General features: G+C 38.2%; 1 protein-coding gene across 1 annotated transcript in view; it reads right to left on the bottom strand.

Moving 5' to 3' along the window:
• The window catches only part of LOC128659855 (oocyte zinc finger protein XlCOF6), a 153,284-nt gene that overhangs the window by 113,858 nt on the left and 13,203 nt on the right, over positions 1-26,223 (bottom strand). Inside the window, exon 2 of the mRNA XM_053713429.1 lies at positions 24,532-25,899. Coding sequence (XP_053569404.1) covers positions 24,532-25,899 — 1,368 coding nt within the window. The remainder of the gene's footprint in view (positions 1-24,531; positions 25,900-26,223) is intronic.

The raw sequence follows: 26,223 nt of genomic DNA, 5'->3' as shown, positions 1-26,223 counted from the left end.
TCTCAGACATTATGTAAACCATCATCATTCCAACTGGTCACAGTTATTGCCTTTGGCGGAATTAGCTCATAACTCATGCTTTAATTCCTCCTTACAGACCTCACCCTTTACGGCAGCTTATGGCTTTGAACCTAGGACTTTTCCTATGATTATTAGTTCTTCTGAAGTTCCTGGAGCAGATCGTATTGTAAAGAATCTCAGTAACCATTGGCAACGTATTTGTCAGAATCTACTCTCTTCTTCTATAAAGCACAAAAAAATTGCTGATTGCAGAAGGTGTAAGACTTCGTACCGGAGACAGAGTATGGTTATCTACCAGATTCATTTGTCTAAAACAGCCCTGTACAAAATTGGGTCCTAAATACATTGGACCTTTTCGAATTGTTTCCAAACCTTGTTCTTCAGCTTATCGTCTGGCTTTACCTAAGTCCCTCAAGATCCATCCTGTATTTCATGTGTCTCTTCTCAAGCCAGTCATCTACAACCGGTACTCCATCAAGATTAAACCTCCTCCTCCGCTTTCTGTAGAGGGTACTGCAGAGTTCGAGGTCAGCCAGATTCTGGATTCCAAGCTATGGGGCAATCAGTTGTATTACCTGGTCCATTGGAAAGGTTATCCTATCACGGAACGCTCGTGGGAACCTGCCTCTCATGTGCATGCTCCTGCTCTATTCAAGCGCTCCTCTTTATTTTATTATTACATGCTCCTGCTCTTGTCAAGTCATTTCATATTAAGTATCCTGCCAAGCCTGGTCGGGTCCCCCGGAGGGGTCCTTGAGGAGGGGGCACTGTCACGCTCACTGCGGGAGGCTCCGGCGGCTCTTCCTGCGTGCCTGGCAACATCTTCCTTTCTCTGAGCCACCCCCCTCTGCTGACGTCAGGATCGGCTTCTTATTCCGGTCTCTCTATCCTCCGGTGCCTGATTGTTTTTTGTACTCCTGTGGCTGTCGTGAGTACTCATACTTTGAATGTGTCCTCTGTTCCTGAACCTTTGCCTGAACGACTACTCTACTGCTTAACCCTCAAATTGCACGATTAAAAGTTGCCAAACTCTGCATATACGACTACTCTTCTGCTTAACCCTCAAACTGCCTGATTACTAGTTGCCAAACTCTGCATAAACGACTACTTTACTGCTTAACCCTCAAACTGCCTGATTACAAGTTGCCAAACTCTGCATAAACGACTACTCTACTGCTTAACCCTCAAACTGCCTGATTACAAGTTGCCAAACTGCATATACGACTACTCTTCTGCTTAACCCTCAAACTGCCTGATTACTAGTTGCTAAACTATGCATTTACGAGTCACGACTACTCTATTGCTTAACCCTCAAACTGCCAGATTACAAATTGCCAAACTCTGCTTCATTTACCACGCTGAGTTTAACCCTCAAATTGCCTGATTTCAAGTTGCCTAATCTTTCCTTATTAACCGTTTATTTATGGTACCCTATTCTGAAGTTTAACCTGCAGCAATCAAGATTTACTTTACTCTTTCCAGAGGACCCAGACCAACACTGCTCCATAGCGTGAGTACCTTGTTTTTTAGTAGTTGTCGTGGGGTCACGTCCTGGATTAAACTCAGAGTGCAAGGGTGTTATTTTAGTTCGCCCTAGCATTTGGCTCTTCTTCTGGACATTACCTAACCTGACAACTTCATCCGGAAGTGTACTCCAGCCTGATACTCAAGTGGGGTCAGCCGGAGTTAGATCTTATGGCATTGTGGCAGAATGCCAAGTTCCCGAGACATGGGTCGAGATCCAGGGATCCCCAGGTGGAACTGATAGATGCTCTGGTGGCCCCTTGGAATTTCAATCTAGCATACATGTTTGCTTCGTTCGTTCTTCTTCCTCGAGTAATTGCTCGAGTCAAACAGGAAAGGGCCTCAGTGATCATCATAGCACCAGCCTGGCCTCACAGGATTTGGTATGCAGATCTGGTGGAGATGACACCTCTATAACCTTGGAGACTTCCGATGAGGAAAGGCCTTCTGGTTCAAGGGCCTTCCTTCACCCAAATCTAGTTTCTCTGAAGCTGACTGCTTGGAGATTGAACGCTTAATTTTATCCAAGCGGGGGTTTTCTGATTCGGTTATAGAGATTATGATTCAGGCTCGTAAACCTGTAACTAGAAGGATTTACCATAAGATTTTGTGTAAATATCGTTATTGGTGTGAATCCAAGGGTTACTCATGGAGTAGAGTTAGGATTTCTAGGATTTTGTCTTTTCTCCAGGAAGGTTTGGAGAAAGGTCTATCGACGAGTTCCCTAAAGGGTCAAATCTCGGCTTTGTCTATCTTGTTACACAAACGTCTGGCGGATGTCCCAGATGTACAGTCTTTTTGTCAGGCCTTGGTCAGAATCAGGCCTGTGTTCAAATCAGTTACTCCTCCATGGAGTCTTAATTTAGTTCTCAATGTTCTTCAAGGGGCTCCGTTTGAGCCTATGCATTCCTTAGATATTAAGTTTTTATCTTGGAAGGTTTTATTTCTGGTGGCTATTTCTTCTGCTCGGAGAGTGTCAGAACTCTCAGCATTACAGTATGAGTCTCCTTATCTTATTTTCCATGCAGATAAGGTAGTTTTGCGTACCAAATTAGGATTTCTTCCTAAGGTTGTTTCTGATTGGAACATTAATCAGGAGATTGTTGTGCCTTCCTTGTTTCCTAATCCTTCTAAGAAGGAAAGACTTTTGCACAATTTGGATGTGGTCCATGCTTTAAAGTTTTACCTGCAGGCGACTAAGAACTTTTGTCAGTCTTCTTCTTTGTTTGTGCTTTTCTCAGGAAAACACAAGGGACAGAAAGCTACGGCTACTTCTCTTTCTTTTTGGCTGAAGAGCATCATACATTTTTGCATATGAGACTGCAAGACAGCAGCCTCCTGAGATAGTTACGGCTCATTCCACAAGGGCTGCTACTTCCTCATGGGCATTCAAAAATGAGGCTTCTGTGGAACAGATTTGCAAGGCTGCAACTTGGTCCTTTCTTCACACTTTTTCAAAGTTTTACAAATTTGACACTTTTGCCTCGGTTGAGGCTGTTTTTGGGAGAAAGGTTCTTCATGCAATGGTGCCTTCCATTTAGGTTTCCTGTCTTGTCCCTCCCGTATCATCTGTGTACTCTAGTTTGAGTATTGAATCCCATTAGTAATTAAAATGATCCGTGGACTCATCAGGTCTTAAAAAAGAAAAGAAAATTTATGCTTACCTGATAAATGTATTTCTTTTTTGACACAATGGGGGGTAGTTATCAAGCCGTCTACTTTTCTGCCTTCGCCGGCCCAATACGCCCGCCTAAGCTTGCCTACCTTCGCCGCCGCGGACCTTGAATACGTTCGCTTAAGTTATCAAATAAAGCTGTCAAAAAGCCGCGGGCGATGAGCAGCGGACTGTGAGAGTTATCACTCATCCGATCTCGCTGCTCTTCGGCTTTTTCCCAGCTTTATTGCTAGCCTGTCACTAAGCACCCACACTAAACTACACTGTTCTATCCCTATACCGGCGCCCCCGGAGCCTCCTGCAACTCAATAAAGTTACTAACCCCTAAACCGCCACTCCTAGACCCTGCCGCAAGTCTTATAAATGTATTAACCCCTAAACTGCCGCTCCTAGACCCTGCCGCAACTCTGATAAATGTATTAACCCCTAAACCGCCGCTCCCGGACACCGCTGCCACCTACATTATACCTAGTAACCCCTATCCTGCCCCCCCTACACCGTCGCCCTCTATAATAAAGTTATTAACCCCTATCCTGCTGATCCCGCACCTCGCCGCAACTAAATAGCTTAACCCCTAAACCGCCGCTCCCTGAACCCGCCACAACCTATATTAAACCTATTAACCCCTATCCTGCCCCCCCTACACCGTCGTCACCTATAATAAATTTATTAACCCCTATCCTGCCCCCCACTACACCGCCGCCACTGTAATAAAATTATTAACCCCTAAGCCTAAGTCTAACCCTAACCCTAACGCCCCCCTAACTTAAATATTAATTAAATAAATCTAAATAATATTTCTATTATTAACTAAATGAATCCTATTTAAAACTAAATACTTACCTTTAAAATAAACCCTAATATAGCTACAATATAAATAATAATTATATTCTAGCTATCTTAGGATTTATTTTTATTTTACAGGCAACTTTCAATTTATTTTAACTAGGTACAATAGCTATTAAATAGTTATTAACTATTTAATAGCTTACCTAGCTAAAATAAACTGAAATTTACCTGTAAAATAAATCCTAACCTAAGTTACAATTACACCTAACACTACACTATACTTTAATAAATTATTCCTATTTAAAACTAAATACTTACCTGTAAAATAAACCCTAATATAGCTACAATATAAATAATAATTATATTGTAGCTATCTTAGGATTTATATTTATTTTACAGGTAACTTTGTATTTATTTTAGCTAGGTAGAATAGTTATTAAATAGTTATTAACTATTTAATAACTACCTAGCTAAAAGAAATACAAAATTACCTGTAAAATAAATCCTAACCTAAGTTACAATTAAACCTAATACTACACTATCATTAAATTAATTAAATAAACTACCTACAAATAAATACAATTAAATACAATTACATAAACTAACTAAAGTACAAAAAATAATAAAAGCTAAGTTAAAAAAAATAAAAAAATAAGTTACAAACATTTTAAAAATATTACAACAATTTTAAGCTACTTACACCTAATCTAAGCCCCCTAATAAAATAACAAACCCCCCCAAAATAAAAAAAAATGCCCTACCCTATTCTAAATTAAATAAAGTTCAAAGCTCTTGTACCTTACCAGCCCTTAAAAGGGCCATTTGTGGGGGCATGCCCCAAAAAGTTCAGCTCTTTTGCCTGTAAAAGAAAAATACAACCCCCCCCCAACATTAAAACCCACCACCCACATACCCCTAATCTAACCCAAACCCCCCTTACAAAAACCTAACACTAATCCCCTGAAGATCATCCTACCTTGAGTCGTCTTCACTCAGCCGAGCAGCGATGGAACCGAAGTGGACATCCGGAGCGGAAGAAGTTAATCCTCCAAGCGGCGCTGAAGAAATCTTCCATCCGATGAAGTCATCATCCAGGCGGCGCTGAAGAAGTCTTCGATCCGGCCGATGTCATCTTCAAAGAGGCGCTGAAGAGGTCTTCTATCCGGGCGATGTCATCTTCCAAGCCGGGTCTTGAATCTTCCTCCCGCCAACGCGGAACCTCCTTCTTCACCGACGGACTACGACGAATGAAGGCTCCTTTAAGGGACGTCATCCAAGATGGCGTCCCCTCAATTCCGATTGGCTGATAGGATTCTATCAGCCAATCGGAATTAAGATAGGAAAAATCTGATTGGCTGATGGAATCAGCCAATCAGATTGAGCTCGCATTCTATTGGCTGTTCCGATCAGCCAATAGAATGCGAGCTCAATCTGATTGGCTGATTCCATCAGCCAATCAGATTTTTCCTACCTTAATTCCGATTGGCTGATAGAATCCTATCAGCCAATCGGAATTGAGGGGACGCCATCTTGGATGACGTCCCTTAAAGGAGCCTTCATTCGTCGTAGTCCGTCGGTGAAGAAGGAGGTTCCGCGTCGGCGGGAGGAAGATTCAAGACCCGGCTTGGAAGATGATATCGCCCGGATAGAAGACCTCTTCAGCGCCTCTTGGAAGATGACATCGCCCGGATCGAAGACTTCTTCAGCGCCGCCTGGATGATGACTTAATCGGATGGAAGATTTCTTCAGCACCGCTTGGAGGATTAACTTCTTCTGCTCCGGATGTCCACTTCGGTTCCATTGCTGCTCGGCTGAGTGAAGACGACTCAAGGTAGGATGATCATCAGGGGATTAGTGTTAGGTTTTTGTAAGGGGGGTTTGGGTTAGATTAGGGGTATGTGGGTGGTGGGTTTTAATCTTGGGGGGTTGTATTTTTCTTTTACAGGCAAAAGAGCTGAACTTTTTGGGGCATGCCCCCACAAATGGCCCTTTTAAGGGCTGGTACGGTACAAGAGCTTTGAACTTTATTTAATTTAAAATAGGGTAGGGCATTTTTTTATTTTGGGGGGGTTTGTTATTTTATTAGGGGGCTTAGATTAGGTGTAAGTAGCTTAAAATTGTTGTAATATTTTTAAAATGTTTGTAACTTATTTCTTTATTTTTTGTAACTTAGCTTTTTTTATTTTTTGTACTTTAGTTAGTTTATGTAATTGTATTTAATTGTAGTTATTTGTAGGTAGTTTATTTAATTAATTTAATGATAGTGTAGTATTAGGTTTAATTGTAACTTAGGTTAGGATTTATTTTACAGGTAATTTTGTATTTCTTTTAGCTAGGTAGTTATTAAATAGTTAATAACTATTTAATAACTATTCTACCTAGCTAAAATAAATACAAAGTTACCTGTAAAATAAATATAAATCCTAAGATAGCTACAATATAATTATTATTTATATTGTAGCTATATTAGGGTTTCTTTTACAGGTAAGTATTTAGTTTTAAATAGGAATAATTTATTTAATGATAGTGTAGTGTTAGGTGTAATTGTAATTTAGGTTAGGATTTATTTTACAGGTAAATTTCAGTTTATTTTAGCTAGGTAACTATTAAATAGTTAATAACTATTTAATAGCTATTGTACCTAGTTAAAATAAATTGAAAGTTGCCTGTAAAATAAAAATAAATCCTAAAATAGCTAGAATATAATTATTATTTATATTGTAGCTATATTAGGGTTTATTTTAAAGGTAAGTATTTAGTTTTAAATAGGATTAATTTAGTTAATAATAAAAATATTATTTAGATTTATTTAATTAATATTTAAGTTAGGGGGGCGTTAGGGTTAGTGTTAGACTTAGGTTTAGGGGTTAATAATTTTATTATAGGTGGCGACGGTGTAGGGGGGGCAGATTAGGGGTTAATAAATTTATTATAGGTGGCGATGGTGTAGGGGGGCAGATTAGGGGTTAATAAATTTATTATAGGTGGTGACGGTGTAGGGGGGCAGGATAGGGGTTAATACATTTAATATAGGTTGCGGCGGGTTCAGGGAGCGGCGGTTTAGGGGTTAATACATTTATTATAGTTGCGGTGGGCTCCGGGAGTGGCGGTTTAGGGGTTAATATGTATAGAGTAGCTTGTGGTGGGCTCCGGGAGCGGCGGTTTAGAGGGTAATAACTTTATTTAGTTGTGGCGGTGTAGGGGGGGCAGATTAGTGGTGTTTAGACTCGGGGTACATGTTAGGGTGTTAGGTGCAGACAGCTCCCATAGAAATCAATGGGATGTCTGTCAGCAGAGAACTTGTACTTTCACTATGGTCAGACTCCCATTGATTCCTATGGGATCCGCCGCCTTCAGGGGTGGCGGTTTGAAAACCAGGTACGCTGGGCCGTAAAAGTGCCGAGCGTATCTGCTAGTCATTTGATAACTAGAAAAAGTAGTGAGATTGTGCCGCACTTGTGTGCGGAACATCTGGAGTGACGTAAGCATCGATCTGTGTCGGACTGAGTCCGGCGGATCGAAGTTTACGTCACAAAATTCTACTTTTGCCGGTCTCGAGCCTTTGATAACTAAGGCGAATCAGCCTCGCCACAAATACGCTGCGGAATTCCAGCGTATTTGAGGTTGACGGCTTGATAACTACCCCCCAATGAGTCCACGGCCCACCCTGTTCTTATAGACAGGTTTTGGGTTATTGTAAACTTCGGACACCTCTGCACCTTGTCTTTTCCTTTCTCTTCCTAACTTCGGTGCTCTTTGCCTCCTCCTGCTGACCAGGAGGTGAATATCCCATTAGTAATTAAGATGATCCGTGGACTCATGTCAAAAAAGAAATAAATTTATCAGGTAAGCATACATTTTCTTTTTTAGGATAAATCAAAGCAAAAGTTATAGGATAAATTGGACTAAATCCTCAAATGCAAAAACAAAAATTAGGTGAATTACTTTCTAAGAGAATATTAGGTACATGGTTCATTGGTGGTGAATGTTACAGTGCAGGATGTTTACATCTCTATCTAAAAGGTTCCTACATCTGTGACCTCCTCTATTGTTTTGTGGTACAAAATCAATTGCTTGAAATTTAAATGCCTTTTTGTTATTGATTACATCCCCATGTTTAGAGTAGTGTTTTGCTATTGGAGTTTTCAGTAGATCTCGTTCAAGGAAAGTGAGATGTTCACGAATTCTATCTTTTAAGAATCGATTGGTACACGCTGTATACTGTTGTTTACAAATTTGACATGTAATCAAAAGATGGTGTATCGGGAACAATAATCTAGCCTGTAATTTATGTCATAACATTTGCCTGTAGTCGTGGAAGTAAAAGAATCTCCCGCTAAACAGTATTGGCACACTTAAAAAAAAAAACTTTTTTCGCTAGCCATGTTTCCTTTGATGTTCGTTTATTTTTATAAACATATTGTGTTACTTTATTTCCTATTGTTGGGGCTTTTATGGATACAAATTTGATACCTTGATCAAGGCATTCCTTGAGTTTGTCATCTAGTCTAAGAATTTTTTATTTGCAATATTTCTTATTTTGTTGAATTGATTACTATATTGGAAGACAAAAACCATAGTATTTTCTTTGTGTTTTAGTATAATTGGTTTGTCCAATGTAGTTTTTTTCCTTTTATTATTTGGACTTTTTTGTAATAAGTAATTTCTTTTAAATTTTTATACTTATGCTCTAAGGGACATTAGGGTTTTCTTGTCATAGCCTTGTTGTGTAAGTCTATTTACTAGCTTAAGTGAGTGCAAATAGTAGTCCTGGTCAGTGGTGCATATCCTTCTTATTCTGAACAACTGACCCTTTGGTATTCCTTTTTTAGTATGATATGGAAGGCAGGAATCTGCCCTTAGAATCGTATTACCCGCTATGTCTTTCCTATATAATTCTATGCTGATTTTTCCATTATCTGCCCTTAGAGTTATATCCAAGTAGTTTACCTGTAGTTTTTCTAACTGGAAAGTAAATTTTAAATTCAAGTCATTCCTATTAAGAAAGCCAACAAATTCCTCTGCAAGAACATTTGACCCCCGTCAGACAAATAGAAGGTCATCAATGTATCTGGCATAGAAGTCAATGTGCCTGCTATATATATTCTCCTGACCAAAAGTATATGTTGCCTCAAACCATCCTAGAAACAAATTAGCATATGAGGGGGCAAATTTCTCCCTCCATTGCCGTGCCACATGTTTGAAGAAAAAATTCCAAATTAAATAGGAAAAAGTTATGTGTTAAAAGAAACCTTAGTGCCTCTAACACAAAGTCAATCAATTCTGGTAAATAATGTACTTTTGAGTAATAGGTGATATTCTACAGCTTTCAGCCCTAACTCATGTGGAATACATGAGTATAGGGACAATACGTTCACTGTTAACCACATGTTACCATCACTCCAACGTTTATCTTTGAGCATTTGTAGTATATGCGTTGTGTCTTTAAGATAACCTGGGAGTGACTACACATATGGCTGAAGGAGATTGTCTACCCATTCACCCAGTCTCTCTCCCAGTGAGCCCACACCTGACACAATTGGTCTACCTGGGGGAGAGACCGGGTCCTTGTGGACCTTGAAGACTATCCTAAAAAAGGCAGTGATAGGTGTAGGATTGTAGAGGTATTCACACAATTTATTATCTAGGATACCCAAATGGAGACCCCAATCTAACAATTTGCTCAAATATCTTTGATATGTTATAGACGGGTCACCTCTCAGTTTAGAATAGGTGTTAGTATCATTAATTTGTTTAAATATTCAGAATAAGCAAGACTATCATTCTGAAGTAACTATAGAACCACCTTTATCTGAAGGAGTAATGGTTATGTTATCATTTCTTTGAAGATTTCCTAAAGCGAATTTCTGATTTTTAGTCAGATTCTGATTCTTCTTTTTATTGGTTGGTTGCCCTTTAAGGGAATCATGGAGACTTATCAAATCCCTATGTGTTTTTTCTTGAAATAAATCAATATATTGATTTCTCGATTGAATAGGGTAGAAAGTACTCTTTTGTTTAAGTGTGGTGTTATATTTTTTATGTGTAAGTGCGTTTTCGGTTTCTCTAGTTGACTTGGCTCCCAGAGTTTCCAAAACATTAGCAGTCTGGAAATCTTCAATTGTGAACTCGCTATTATTATGTATAGGAGAATCTGTGAACCGAGTCACTTCTATAGGAGGATTTTTCAAAAGTGTGTGCTACTGATGTAGTTGGAGCATTTATGTCTTCATTCTTATTTTTATTATTCTTATTTTCCAACTCTTGGATAATGGTATAGTGTCGCTTCAGCACAATCTTTCTTACAAAGCAATTCACATCAGTGATTGTGTGAAATTGTTCAAAGTCAGTGGAAGGAGCAAAACCCAAACCCTTACTGAGGACCTGATGTTCATCCTGAGTAAGAGAATGAGAAGATAAATTAATTATTGTCCGTATTTAGTTGACATCTTTTTGGCGACTTGTGGTTTCCTCCACTTTTTTGACAACTGTGATACTGTATCATTTTTCTTGCTCTTATGGGATGGCTTTACATTATCTCCACTGTAGGTTTTCGGTCTGGTCCCTAATTCTTGATGTTTGTCTTGTTGTAATTCCTCCTCAGATGTTTCAGAATTTTCAGGTTAGCATTCCTTTGTGGTTGAGGTAGCTTCACTCCTTACTGAGAAGCAGGGGCAGACTGAGACCAACCAGGGCCACCGGCCAAAAGTGTGGAAGGGCCTCCCACCCCCTCTTTGTCCACCTATCTACCTCTTCTGTCCCCCCTCATACTGTGCTCCTCCCACCTCCATTGCCCCTCCCCCACCATATTTAATTCCCATATAAAAGTGACATTTTTTACCCGGAGGAAGCGATTAGAAAACATTACTAATGCTAGTATTGTGATCAAGAGAGTGAGGGAAGAGGGGATTAGCTGTCCACTAAGGGCACATTACTAACAGTTGCTAATAAAAAAAAATATATTTTTATATTTTGCAGGTACCACCAGATACATATGTACTGGGATGCAGACAGTTATGTACTCAACAGGCTCCAGACAGACCTCTGTAACAAAGATCCTCCTATGGCAAAGCCTGAAAGGATAACTGAATGTGCCCTGTGGGTCAATCTAAACTGTAATAATTGTAATGGAAATGCAAAGTGCCTGATTACAACATGGGAAACAAACAGATAATAACCCCCTGCTTGAAGCTTCTAAGCTGCAACATACCTCCATGTCAGATCTCTCACCAACTAAGGTGAGAGATTCGCCTTGGGGGTATAGACAGCTTTAAATGCTCCAAGCAGAGGGTCATCAGTGTTTGTTTCCACAGTGTTATCAAGCCCTTTGCATTTTTCCTTAACATTGTCAGTTTATAAATTGCTCAGTGTGCTTAGAGTAATATGGCTACAATTTACTGACGAGTCCCAATGAAGGCCTAAACGATCATCTGGGGTTGCTGTGTTCCTTTTTCAGAGAAGACTTGCCTGGTATTTTTGAACTATTTATTAGATAGTGTTATTATAAGTGTAACTGTACTGTGTAATGTATATTTATTAGACAGTGTTATTATAAGTGTAACTGTACTGTGTAAGGTATATTTATTAGATTGTGTTATTATGAGTGTAACTGTACTTTGTAATGTATTTCTGATGTATTTTGTGCAACTCTTTATTTTTGCATAACAGTTATCCAGAGCTCTGATGTTGTGGTAATCATTTTAGCATAAATCGCCATTGTGCTCAAGCAATCATGTTTACTTTAAATTCGTAATACCAGTGGTAACGCAGATGAGCGCAAACACCCGTAATAAAACTATTATCACGTTTGTGCTCCACTCGGGATCTGGCCCTATGTGTTTAACTCCTGCAAATGGATTAAACTGATACTTTAAAGGGACACTGAACCCACATTTTATCTTTTGTGAATCAGAAAGATCATGCAATTTTAAGCCACTTTCTAATTTACTCCTATTATCAAATTTCCTTCATTCTCTTGGTATTTTTATTTGAAAAGCAAAATTGTAAGTTTAGAATTCGGCCCATTCTTGGTTAACAACCTGGTTGTTCTTGCTGATTGGTTGATAAATTCACCCACCAATAAACAAGTGCTGTCCATTGTCTGAACTAAAAATTGTCTGGCTCCTTAGCCTAGATACCCTTTTTTCAAATAAAGATAGCAAGAGAATGAAGAAAAATTGATAATAGAAGTAAATTAGAAAGTTGCTTAAAATTGCATGCTCTATCTGAATCACGAAAGAAAAAATTTGGGTTCAGTGTCCCTTTAAATCCGCTCTAAAGCAGCAGTGCACTACTCTGAGCCAGCTGGGCACATCTGGTGAACTGATGACAAAAGGCACATGTGTGTAGCCACCAATCAACAGCTAGCTAGCTTCTTGTAGTGTATTGATGCTGCTAAGAACATGTACATATTCTTTCCAGCAAAGGACACCAAGAGAACAAAGTAAATTTGATTACAGAAGTTAAAATAAACGTGTCATAAAATGACAAATTCTATCTGAATCATGAAAGTGTAATTTCCTATCCCTTAAAGTATGATTTAAGTAACAGAAAATGACTGTGTATAAAGTCTTGCTGGTGATTAATAATCTGGGTTGGTGAAGGTTGGGGGTTAACCCCTTAAGGACCACAGCACTTTTCCATTTTCTGATTGTTTGGGACCAAGGCTATTTTTACATTTCTGCAGTGTTTGTGTTTAGCTGTAATTTTCCTCTTACTCATTTACTGTACCCACACATATTATATACCGTTTTTCTCGCCATTAAATGGACTTTCTAAAGATACCATTATTTTCATCATATCTTATAATTAACTATAATTTTTTTTTTATAAAATATGAGGAAAAAATGGAGAAAAAAAACAACACACTTTTTCTAACTTTGACCCCCAAAATCTGTTACACATCTACAACCACCAAAAACACCCATGCTAAATAGTTTCTAAAATTTATCCTGAGTTTCGAAATACCCAATGTTTACATGTTCTTTGCTTTTTTTGCAAGTTATAGGGCAATAAGTACAAGTAGCACTTTGCTATTACCAAACCATTTTTTTTACTGATATCTGTCAGGAATCCCTGAATATCCCTTGACATGTATATATATTTTTTTAGAAGACAACCCAAATTATTGATCTAGGCCCATTTCATGCCACCATTTCACTGCCAAATGTGATCAAATAAAAAAAATCGTTCACTTTTTCAAATTTTTTTTCACAAACTTTAGGGTTCTCACTGAAATTATTTACAAACAGCTTGTGCAATTATGGCACAAATGGATGTAAATGCTTCTCTGGGATCCCCTTTGTTCAGAAATAGCAGACATATGGCTTTGGCATTGCTTTTTGGTAATTAGAAGGCCGCTAAACGTCGCTGCGCACCACACGTGTATTATGCCCAGCAGTGAAAGGGTTAATTAGGGAGCTTGTATGGTTAATTTTAGCTTTAGTGTAGTAGACAACCCAAAGTATTGATCTAGGCCCATTTTGGTATATTTCATGCCACCATTTCACCGCCAAATGCGATTAAATAAAAAAAAAAGTTAAATTTTTCACAATTTTAGGTTTCTCACTGAAATTATTTACAAACAACTTGTGCAATTATAGCACAAATGGTTGTAAATGCTTCTCTGGGATCCCCTTTGTTCAGAAATAGACATATGGCTTTGGCATTGCTTTTTGGCAATTAGAAGGCAGCTAAATGCCACTGCACACCACACTGTTGCCCAGCAGTGAAGGGGTTAATTAGGTAGCTTGTAGGGAGCTTGCAGGGTTAATTTTAGCTTTAGTGTAGAGATCAGCCTCCCACCTGAAACATCACACCCCCTGATCCCTCCCAAACAGCTCTCTTCCCTCCTCCCTCTCTTCCCTCCCCCATACATAGTTACAAAGCTCATATCGGCCGCTTAGGTTTACTCTTTACCAAAGGATACCGAAAGATCAACGCAAATTAGATAATAGAAATAAATTAGAAAGTTGCGTAAAATTGCTGCTCTATCTGAATTATCAGCGTTTAACTTTCACTGTCAGATTTGGCTTCTGTCTGATGTTGTTTTCCTAATTATTCTGTGATATTGGGTTTTTAATTAGACAAAAAACACAAAATACTGGTCTGGATTACAATCACTTTTTATTTGCATGAAAAAACATTGTATATCATTATATAGTAAACAGCAGCATTACATGATATATGCACACAATGGTATAAATATACCTAACACTTGTGCTCTTGATACAAAGGGATTTATCAGACATATAATGTTCCCTTTATATATACAGTATGTGCTATTATCAGTTCTTGTGACTTCTAACTAACATGAAAACATCTAACAGACATAATATCAAGTTACAGAACATGACACACATATTACATACCCAGTATACATGTAGGTTATAGTAGCCATTTAAATTAAACCGATTATGATCACATGACATACATATTACATACCCAGTATACATGTAGGTTATAGTAGCCATTTAAATTAAACTGATTATGATCACATGACATACATATTACATACCCAGTATACATGTAGCTTATAGTAGCCATTTACATTAAACTGATTATGATCACATGACACACATATTACATACCCAGTATACATGTAGGTTATAGTAGCCATTTGAATTAAACTGATTATGATCACATGACACACATATTACATACCCAGTATACATGTAGGTTATAGTAGCCATTTGAATTAAACTGATTATGATCACATATGTACCGGTTACTGATTTTGGGCCTCATTATAAATGGAGTGCAAAATATCACGTTAGTTTAAGCAATATTTGTGCTCCTATTTGTAATACCAGTGCATTCAAATGTGCGCTGGTATTACAGGGGAGGTGCAATGCGAACACGACCTCACATTCGTATTGCACAAAGCATTGCACTCACGAGAGTGTGCTTCAATATGCTCCAATTGGAACTTAATTCTCATGGCGTGAGACACAGCCTCAAACTAGCCCAGCACAGGGGGTAAGTCGCGCAGCGATGGAAGCAAATATAAATATATATGTACAGTTGTGCTCATAAGTTTACATACCCTGGCAGAATTTATGATTTATTGGCCATTTTTCAGAGAATATGAATCATAACACAAAAACTTTTATTTCACTCATGGTTAGTGTTTGGATGAAGCCATTTATTATCAGTCAACTGTGTTTACTCTTTTTAAATCATAATGACAACAGAAACTACCCAAATGACCCTGATAAAAAGTTTACATACCCTGGTGATTTTGGCCTGATAACATGCACACAATTTGACACAAAGGGGTTTGAATGGCTATTAAAGGTAACCATCCTCACCTGTGATCTGTTTGCTTGTAATTATTGTTTGTGTATAAAAGGTCAATGAGTTTCTGGACTCCTGAAAACCCTTGCATCTTTCATCCAGTGCTGCACTGATGTTTCTGGATTCTGAGTCATGGGGAAAGCAAAAGAATTGTCAAAGGATCTGCAGGAAAAGGTAGTTGAACTGCATAAAACAGGAAAGGGATATAAAAAGATATCCAAGGAATTGAGAATGCCAATCAGCAATGTTCAAACTCTAATCAAGAAGTGGAAAATGAGGGATTCTGTTGAAGCCAAACCACGACCAGGTAGACAAACTAAAATTTCAGCCACAACTGCCAGGAAAATTGTTCAGGATGCAAAGAAAAACCCACAAATAACTTCAGGTGAAATACAGGACTCTCTGAAAACATGTGGTGTAGCCGTTTCAAGATGCACAATAAGGAAACACTTGAAGAAAGATGGGCTGCATGGTCTAGTCACCAGAAGAAAGCCATTTCTACGCAAATGCCACAAAGTATCCCACTTACAATACGCCAAACAGCATAGAGACAAGCATCCAACCTTCTGGCACAAAGTCATTTGGAGTGATGAGACCAAAATTGAGCTTTTTGGCCACAACCATAAATGCTACATTTGGAGAGGAGTCAACAAGGCCTATGATGAAAGGTACACCATTCCTACTGTGAAACACGGAGGTGGATCGCTGATGTTTTGGGTATGTGTGAGCTACAAAAGGCACAGGAAATTTTGTCAGAATTGCTGGCAAGATGAATGCAGTATGTTATCAAAAAATACTGGAGGAACATTTGCATGGGACATACTTGGACATTCCAACATGACAATGATCCTAAACACAAAGCCAAGTCAACCTGTCATTGGCTACAGCAGAATAAAGTGAAGGTTCTGGTGTGGCCATCTCAGTCTCCTAACCTCAATATCATTGAGACACTCTGAGGAGATCTCAAACGTGCAGTTCATGCAAGACAGCCCAAGAATTTACAGGAACTGGAGGCTTTTTGCCAGGAAGAATGGGCAGCTTTACCATCTGAGAAGATAAAGAGCCTCATCCACAAATACCACAAAAGACTTCAAGCTGTCATTGATGTTAAAGGGGGCAATACACGTTATTAAGAACTGGGGTATGTAAACTTTTGATCAGGGTCATTTGGGTAGTTTCTGTTGTCATGATGATTTAAAAAAAGTAAACACAGTTGATTGATAATAAATGGCTTCAGCCAAACACTAACCATAAGTGAAAAACATAATTTATGTAAGAATTTACCTGATAAATTCATTTCTTTCATATTGGCAAGAGTCCATGAGCTAGTGGCGTATGGGATATACATTCCTACCAGGAGGGGCAAAGTTTCCCAAACCTCAAAATGCCTATAAATACACCCACAATTCAGTTTAACGAATAGCCAAGAAGTGGGGTGATAAGAAAGGAGCGAAAGCATCAACAAGGAATTGGAATAATTGTGCTTTATACAAAAAGAAACATAACCAGTGTTCCCTCTAAGGCCAGTTTTGTGTGTGACCCAGCAGTGAAACAGTTAATTAGGTAACCACACCCTGCAATTAGCAAACACTGCACAATGCAGATGGCAATGTATGGTTCTCCTGTTAACTGTTTCACTGCTGGGCTGCACACAAAACTGTTCTTAGAGGGAACACTGATCATAACCACCATAAAAAGGGTGGGTCTCATGGACTCTTGCCAATATGAAAGAAAACATAATTTATGTAAGAATTTACCTGATAAATTCATTTCTTTCATATTGGCAAGAGTCCATGAGCTAGTGACATATGGGATATACATTCCTACCAGGAGGAGCAAAGTTTCCCAAACCTCAAAATGCCTATAAATACACCCCCCACCACACCCACAATTCAGTTTAACAAATAGCCAAGAAGTGGGGTGATAAGAAAGGAGCGAAAGCATCAACAATGAATTGGAATAATTGGGATTTATACAAAAAATCATAACCACCACAAAAAGGGTGGGCCTCATGGACTCTTGCCAATATGAAAGAAATGAATTTATCAGGTAAATTCTTACATAAATTATGTTTTCTTTCATGTAATTGGCAAGAGTCCATGAGCTAGTGACGTATGGGATAGCAAATACCCAAGATGTGGAACTCCACGCAAGAGTCACTAGAGAGGGAGGGATAAAAATAAAGACAGCCAATTCCGCTGAAAAATTAATCCACAACCCAGATAAAAAGTATTAATCTTTATAATGAAAAAATCTGAACTTATAAGCAGAAGAATCAAACTGAAACAGCTGCCTGAAGTACTTTTCTACCAAAAACTGCTTCTGAAGAAGAGAAAACATCAAAATGGTAGAATTTAGTAAAAGTATGCAAAGAAGACCAAGTTGCTGCTTTGCAAATCTGATCAACAGAAGCTTCATTCTTAAAAGCCAAGGAAGTGGAAACTGACCTAGTAGAATGAGCCGTAATCCTCTGAGGCAGGGATTTACCCGACTCCAAATAAGCATGATGAATCAAAAGCTTTAACCAAGATGCCAAAGAAATGGCAGAAGCCTTCTGACCTTTCCCAGAACTAGAAAAGATAAAAAATAGACTAGAAGTCTTCCTGAAATCTTTAGTAGCTTCAAAGCTCTTACCACATCCAAAGAATGTAAAGATCTCTCCAGAGAATTCTTAGGATTAGGACACAATGAAGGGACAACAATTTCTCTACTAATGTTGTTGGAATTCACAACTTTTGGTACAAATTTAAACGAAGTCCGCAAAACCGCCTTATCCTGATGAAAAATCAGAAAAGGAGACTGACAAGAAAGAGCAGATAATTCAGAAACTCTTCTAGCAGAAGAGATGGCCAAAAGGAACAGGACTTTCCAAGAAAGTAATTTAATGTCCAGAGAACGCATAGGCTCAAACGGAGGAGCCTGTAAAGCCCTTAAACCCAAATTAAGACTCCAAGGAGGAGAGATTGATTTAATGACAGGCTTGATACAAACCAAAGCCTGTACAAAACAATGAATATCAGGAAGATTAGCAATTTTTCTGTGGAACAGAACAGAAAGAGCAGAGATTTGTCCTTTCAAGGAACTTGCAGACAAACCCTTATCTAAACCATCCTGAAGAAACTGTAAAATTCTAGGAATTCTAAAAGAATGCCAAGAGAATTTATGAGAAGAACACCATGAAATGTAAGTCTTCCAAACTCGGTAATAAATCTTTCTAGACACAGATTTACGAGCCTGCAACATAGTATTAATCGCAGATAGAGGGAAGAAAAAAAGGAGGCGCCACAATAGTGTGAGATCGTACATGAAAAAGACCCCCACGGACGATACAGAATCACTTACTAGATTGAAAGCACTTGAGAAGTGCCACAGGTGCAGACTGAACCATTCAAAGCTGTCCAGCGAGCTTATCCTCACGAATGAAGAGCCAGAAGATTTGCTTCAAAATCCCAAATACGTACTGGAATCAGATATGAGCCGAACTGTTTTGGAAATCCCACTGTTGGAAATATACAGCTCACAAACACTTAGCGAATGTATGTGGAAAATCGGCCAATAAGTAAAAACAATTAAAATGGAACAAGCGTGATGACAGCAAGGTTAAAATATAACAATTAAGTTTATTAAAACCTAATACACTATGCATTTCCCGGTCACAACAACCATATTAATCACTGAGTCAGAGAAACCTCTATGACTAAGCACTAAGCGTTCATTCTCCATACCTTCAAATTTAATGATTTGAGATCCTAATGGAAAAACAGGCCTTGAGATAGAAGGTCTGGTCTTAACGGAAGTGGCTAAAGTTGGCAACTGGACATCCAAACAAGATCCGCATACCAAAACCTGTGTGGCCATGCTGGAGCCACCAGCAGTACAAACGAATGCTCCATTATGATTTTGGAAATCCCTCTTGGAAGAAGAACTAGAGGCGGAAAGATATAAGCAGGTTGATAACTCCAAGGAAGCGTCAACGCATCCACTGCTTCCGCCTGAGGATCCCTGGACCTAGACAGATACCTGGGAAGTTTCCTGTTTAGATGAGAAGCCATCTGATCTAATTCTGGAAGTCCCCACATCTGAACAATCTGAAAAACACATCTGGGTGAAGAGACCACTCTACCGGATGTAAAGTCTAGCGACTGAGATAATCCGCTTCCCAATTGTCTATACCTGGGTTCTGGATCACAGAAATTAGACAGGAGCTGGATTCCGCCCATGCAATTATCCGAGATACTTCTTTCATAGCTTGAGGACTGTGAGTCCCACCCAGATGATTGACATACACAACACAATTGTGACATTGTCTGTCTGAAAACAAATAAATGGTTCTCTCTTCAGAAGAGGCAAAAACTGAAGAGCTCTGAGAATTGCACGGAGTTCCAAAATATTGATTGGTAATCTCGCCTCTTGAGATTTCCAAACCCCCTGCGCTGTCAGAGATCTCCAGACAGCTCCCCAACCTGAAAGACTCACATCTGTTGTGATCACAGTCCAGGCTGGATGAACAAAAGAGGCCCCTTGAACTAAACGATGGTGATCTAACCACCAAGTCAGAGATAGTCGAACATTGGGATTTAAGGATATTAATTGTGATATATTTGTATAATCTCTGCACCATTGGTTTAGCATACAAAGCTGAAGAGGTCTCATGTGAAAACGAGCAAAGGGGATCACGTCCGATGCTGCAGTCATGAGACCTAAAACCTCCATGCACATAGCTACTGAAGGGAATGATTGAGACTGAAGGTTTTGACAAGCTGCAACCAATTTCAGACGTCTCTTGTCTGTTAGAGACAAAGTCATGGATACTGAATCTATTTGGAAACCTAAAAAGGTTACCCTTGTCTGAGGAATCAAAGAACTTTTTGGTAAATTGATCCTCCAACCATGTCTTTGAAGAAACAGCACTAGTTGATTCGTGTGAGATTCTGCAGAATGTAAAGACTGAGCAAGTACCAAGATATCGTCCAAATAAGGAAACACCGCAATACCCCGCTCTCTGATAACAGAGAGTAGGGCACAGAGAACCTTTGAAAAGATCCTTGGAGCTGTCGCTAGGCCAAAAGGAAGAGCAACAAACTGGTAATGCTTGTCTAGAAAAGAGAATCTCAGGAACTGATAGTGATCTGGATGAAACGGAATATGAAGATATGCATCCTGTAAGTCTATTGTGGACATATAATGCCCTTGCTGAACAAAAGGCAGAATAGTCCTTATAGTCACCATTTTGAATGTAGGTATTCTTACATAACTATTCAAAATTTTTAGATCCAGAACTGGTCTGAAAGAATTCTCCTTCTTTGGAACAATGAACAGATTTGAATAAAACCCCAGACCCCGTTCCTGAAAAGGAACTGGCACAATTACCCCACATAACTCCAGGTCTGAAACACACTTTAGGAAAGCCTGAGCCTTTAATGGGTTCACTGGAATGCGTGAGTTTAAGAAACTTCACACAGGCGGTCTAACTTTGAAACCTATTCTGTACCCTTGAGAAACAATGTTCTGAATCCAATGATTTTGGATTTACTTGATCCAAACATCCTTGTAAAATCGTAGTCTGCCCCCTACCAGCTGCGCTGGAATGAGGGCCGCACCTTCATGCGGACTTGGGGGCTGATTTAGATCTTTTAAATGGCTTGGATTTATTCCAGACTGGAGAAGGCTTCCAATTGGAAACCGTTCCCTTAGGGGAAGGGTCAGGTTTCTGTTCCTTATTTTGACGAAAGGAACGAAGACGGTAAGCAGCCTTAAATTTACCCTTAGATTTTTTATCCTGAGGCAAAAAAGCTCCCTCCCCCCCAGTGACAGTTGAAATAATAGAATCCAACTGAGAACCAAATAATTTATTACCTTGGAAAGAGAGAGATAGCAACGTTGATTTAGAAGTCATATCAGCATTCCAAGATTTAAGCCATAAAGCTCTTCTAGATAATATAGCTAAAGACATATATCTGACATCAATTCTAATGATATCAAAAATGGCATAACAAATGAAATTATTAGCATGTTGAATTAGCTTAACAACGCTATGCACATTATGATCTGGTACTTGTTGTGCTAAAGTTTCCAACCAAAAAGTTGAAGCAGCAGCAACATCAGCCAAAGAAATAGCAGGCCTAAGAAGATGACCTGAACATAAATAAGCCTTCCTTAGATAAGATTCAAGTTTCCTATCTAAAGGATCTTTAAAAGAAGTACTATCTGCCGTAGGAATAGTAGTACGTTTAGCAAGAGTAGAGATGGCCCCACCAACTTTGGGGATCTTTTCCCAAAACTCCAATCTATCAGTCGGCAAAGAATACAGTTTCTTAAACCTTGAAGGAGGAGTAAAAGAAGTACCCAGTCTATTCCATTCCCTAGAAATTACATCTGAAATAGCATCAGGAACTGGAATAACCTCTGGAATAACTACATGAGGTTTAAAAACTGAATTTAAACATTTACTGGTTTTAATATCAAGAGGACTAGTCTCCTCCATATCTAATGCAATCAACACCTCTTTTAATAAGGAACAAATATACTCCATTTAAATAAGTATGAAGATTTGTCAGTGTCAATATCTGAGGCAGAATCTTCTGAACCAGATAGATCCTCCAGATAGATCCTCATCAGAGATAGATAAATCAGAATGCTGTCTGTCATTTAAAAATTCATCAATTTTATGAGAAGTTTTAAAAGACCTTTTACGTTTATTAGAAGCTGGTATGACAGACAAAGCCTTCTGAATGGAATTAGAAACAAATTCTCTCACATTAACAGGAATATCCTGAGCATTAGATGTTGAAGGAACAACAACAGGTAATGGATTACTACTAATGGAAATATTGTCTGCATTTGAAAGTTTATCATGACAACTAACACAAACTACAGCCGGAGGAACAGTTACCACAAGTTTACAAAAAAATGCACTTAGCTTTGGTAGAACCGACATCAGGCAGCAGGATTCCAATAGTAGATTCTAAGACAGGGCCAGATTGAGACATCTTGCAATATGTAATAGAAAAAATAACATATAAAGCAAAATTATCAATTTCCTTATATGACAGTTTCAGGAATGGGAAAAAATGCAAACAAAATAAGCCTCTGGAAACCAGAAGAAAAATGAAATAGAGACTTAAATAATGTCAAAAATCTGGCGCCAAGTAGGACGCCCACAACTGACAAAATATTTTTTGGCGCCAAGAACGTCTGCAACAAACACGAGCGTCATAGATGATGCAACTACATGAAAACTCTCGGTGCCAACTAAGATGCCGGAAATGATGAAATTATGTCAACAAACGTAATTCTCACGCCAAAAAAGTCTTGCGCCAAGAATGACGCAATAAATTAGAGCATTTTGCGCTCCTGCAAGCCTAACAGCCCGCAATTTAGAAAAGAGAGTCAATTGAAAATTTCAGGTAAGAATTTTTTTTTTTATATGCATTTCCCAAAATGAAACTGACAGTCTGCAAGAAGGAAATATACTGATTATCCTGAATCATGGCAAATATAAGTACAAACATATATTTAGAACTTTACATATAAAGTGCCAATCCATAGCTGAGAGTGTCTTAAATAAAAGAAAACATACTTACCAAAAGACACTCATCTACATAAAGTAGATAGCTAAACCAGCACTGAAATGAGAATCAATAGAGGTAATGGTATATAAGAGTATATCGTCGATCTGAAAAGGGAGGTAGGAGATGAATCTCTACGACCGATAACAGAGAACCTATGAAATAGATCCCTGTTAGGATGACCATTGTATTCAATAGGTAATACTCCCTTAACATCATTGTCATTCACTGCACTCTGAGAGGAACCGGGCTTCAAAAAAGCTGAGAAGCGCATATCAACATAGAAATCTAGCACAAACTTACTTCACCACCTCCATAGGAGGCAAAGTTTGTAAAACTGAATTGTGGGTGTGGTGGGGGGTGTATTTATAGGCATTTTGAGGTTTGGGAAACTTTGCCCCTCCTGGTAGGAATGTATATCCCATACTTCACTAGCTCATGGACTCTTGCCAAGTACATGAATGAAAAAATGTTTTTGTGTTATCATTCAGATTCTCTGAAAAATGGCCAAGAAATCATAAATTCTGCCAGGGTATGTAAACTTCTGAGCACAACAACTGTATATGCTTATATACACATATATTTGTTAATAGGTGTATATACACATATAAAAACCATACATATATATGTATATAAGCATATACATGTATATTTACAGGGAACACACAGTTCCCATAGACCGCAATGTAAAGACACTTTTGAGTGCAGTCTTTTCTAACAACATTTTAGCCCCCCAAAAACTGTTAAGTGACTTTTTTTTGTTTTTTAAAGAAAACTACACTTACATTTAGGGGCTTTTGGTGGATATTTATAAAATTAACCAGAGATCTCATCTCTGGTTAATTTTATAAGCACTAACTACTACCACAAGCTCACGTTAGCAATAATCAGCCACTTGTAATGGCTGGTTATTTATAGCGCACCCACAAATGGGCAAATTAAACAATACACTTGTAATCTAGCCCATTGAGTCTCATTAAATCAGTTTCCCATCAGTAATTCCTCTGGTATATAAAATGTACAATGCTAAGCATATATTGCTATAAGAAAAGGTTTATCCATATGATGCTCACACTAACTATATATCCCAGATGTCAATTATTTGAGACTGATGTTCTTGTTTATATATATTTCTAACACTCTATTCATATAAAGACTCCTTTATTCTGTAAATGTAATTATTTCCTCCCTATGTAAATCAAACGTACAGCTCCTAACACTGGAATATTAATAAACAACACTGGAGGTGCTTTGGTGGTGAATGGTTGTGTAAACTGGTCAGTATGAGGACAGATTTGTATATTCCTGTGTGGTGTTTGGATTCTATCCCATTGATATGAGAGAAACTGAGGTGCACATATATAGAGGAACAAATGGTAACAGGAGAGCACTTCCAATCTGGAGATTTTGTAACTGGGATTTAGAAAGTATTATTGACAATATCATCCATTTTTTACTCTTTAATTTAGAGAGTTTGTCCTCTTTAGGATAATTTTTTAAAAGGTTTCCACACAGTGCATATAAAGTTAATTTTGTAACTACATATTTGGTGTTTTGTGATACCTGACTGGAACGGGCTACATTTTTTTCACTTTCTAAACATTGTGAAAGGTTTTTCTCCTATGTGAATCATTTCATGAGTTTTCAGATGACATTTATGTCTAAAACTTTTTCCACACTCTGTACATGTGAAAGGCTTTTCTCCTGTATGACTCATTTCATGAGTTTTCAGACTATGTATTTGTGTAAAACTTTTTCCACACTCTGTACATGTGAAAGGCTTTTCTCCTGTGTGACTCCTTTCATGAACTTTCAGACTATTTCTTTGTGTAAAACTTGTTCCACACTCTGTACATGTGAAAGGCTTTTGTCCTGTGTGACTCCTTTCATGAGTTTTCAGACTAGTTATTTGTGTATAACTTTTTCCACATTCTGTACATGTGAAAGGCTTTTCTCCTGTGTGACTCCTTTCATGAGTTTTCAGATTATCTATTTGTGCAAAACATTTTCCACACTCTGTACATGTATACAGCTTTTCTCCTGTGTGAGTCCTTTCATGAATTTTCAGACTACTTATTCGTGTAAAACATTTTCCACACTCTGTACATGTGAAAGGCTTTTCTCCTATGTGAATCCTTTCATGAGTTTTCAGATTACTCTTATGTGTAAATTTGTTTCCACATGTTGTACATGTGAAAGGTTTTTGTCCTGTGTGAATTCTTTCATGAGTTGTCAGGCTATTTATGTGTGTAAAACATTTTCCACACTCTGTACACGTGAAAGATTTTTCCCCTGTGTGAATCCTTTCATGACTTTTCAGACCACTTATTCGTGTAAAACATTTTCCACACTCTGTACATGTGAAAGGCTTTTCTCCTATGTGAATCCTTTCATGAATTTTCAGATTACTCTTATGTGTAAATTTGCTTCCACATTTTGTACATGGGAAAGGTTTTTCTCCTGTGTGAGTCCTTTCATGAGTTTTCAGCTCATCGTTTTTTTTAAAACCTTTCCCACACTCAGTACATATGAATGGTTTCTCCCCTGTGTGGGTCCTTTCATGATATGTGAGGTTTCCCTTGGAAGTGAAACATCTCCCACATTCTGCACACGTGTGAGATTTCACAACTGTGTGAACTTTGTGATGTTCAAGGAGATGCAAATTAAATGTGAAGCTTTTGTCACATTTTGTACATATGAATGGTTTCTTATTTGTATGAATCATTTGGCTAGACTGTAGACTTGTACCTTCTTTAACATGTTTTGAGTTCTCAGTAAATGTGGGTGGTTTGTCCTCTGGGATAATAATTTCACTAGATAAGGCATAAATGTTTTCCTCTTGTTTGATGACTAAATTATTCTTTGTACATAATGATTGCTGCCCAGTTCCTGCCAATTCAACAAATATTTGCTGTGAGTTCCCCAATGTCTGTGAATAGTCATTAGTGTCTAAGACATTTGGAGTTTGTGGTATCATTCTGATGCTTCCTGTAGTGATGGATGGATATGAACTATTCAAGTGATTGTCTACAGAAAAAGAAAAGGAAGAAAATAAAAGTTTATTTTTCATAATGGAATCATCTTTTTCAAAAAACATAATTTATGTAAGAATTTACCTGATAAATTAATGTCTTTCATATTGGCAAGAGTCCATCAGCTAATGACGTATGGGATATATAATCCTACCAGGAGGGGCAAAGTTTCCCAAACTTAAAAATGCCTATAAATACACCCCCCCCCAATTCAGTTGAACGAATAGCCAAGAAGTGGAGTGATAAGAAAGGAGCAAAAAGCATCAACAAGGAATTGGAATAATTGGGCTTTATACAAAAAATCATAACCACCATAAAA

This window comes from Bombina bombina, chromosome 5 (genome assembly GCF_027579735.1).
Source record: "Bombina bombina isolate aBomBom1 chromosome 5, aBomBom1.pri, whole genome shotgun sequence".
NCBI lineage: Eukaryota > Metazoa > Chordata > Amphibia > Anura > Bombinatoridae > Bombina > Bombina bombina.
The sequence above is the reverse complement of the archived record's forward strand: the minus strand, read 5'-3'. Positions and strand labels throughout refer to the sequence as shown.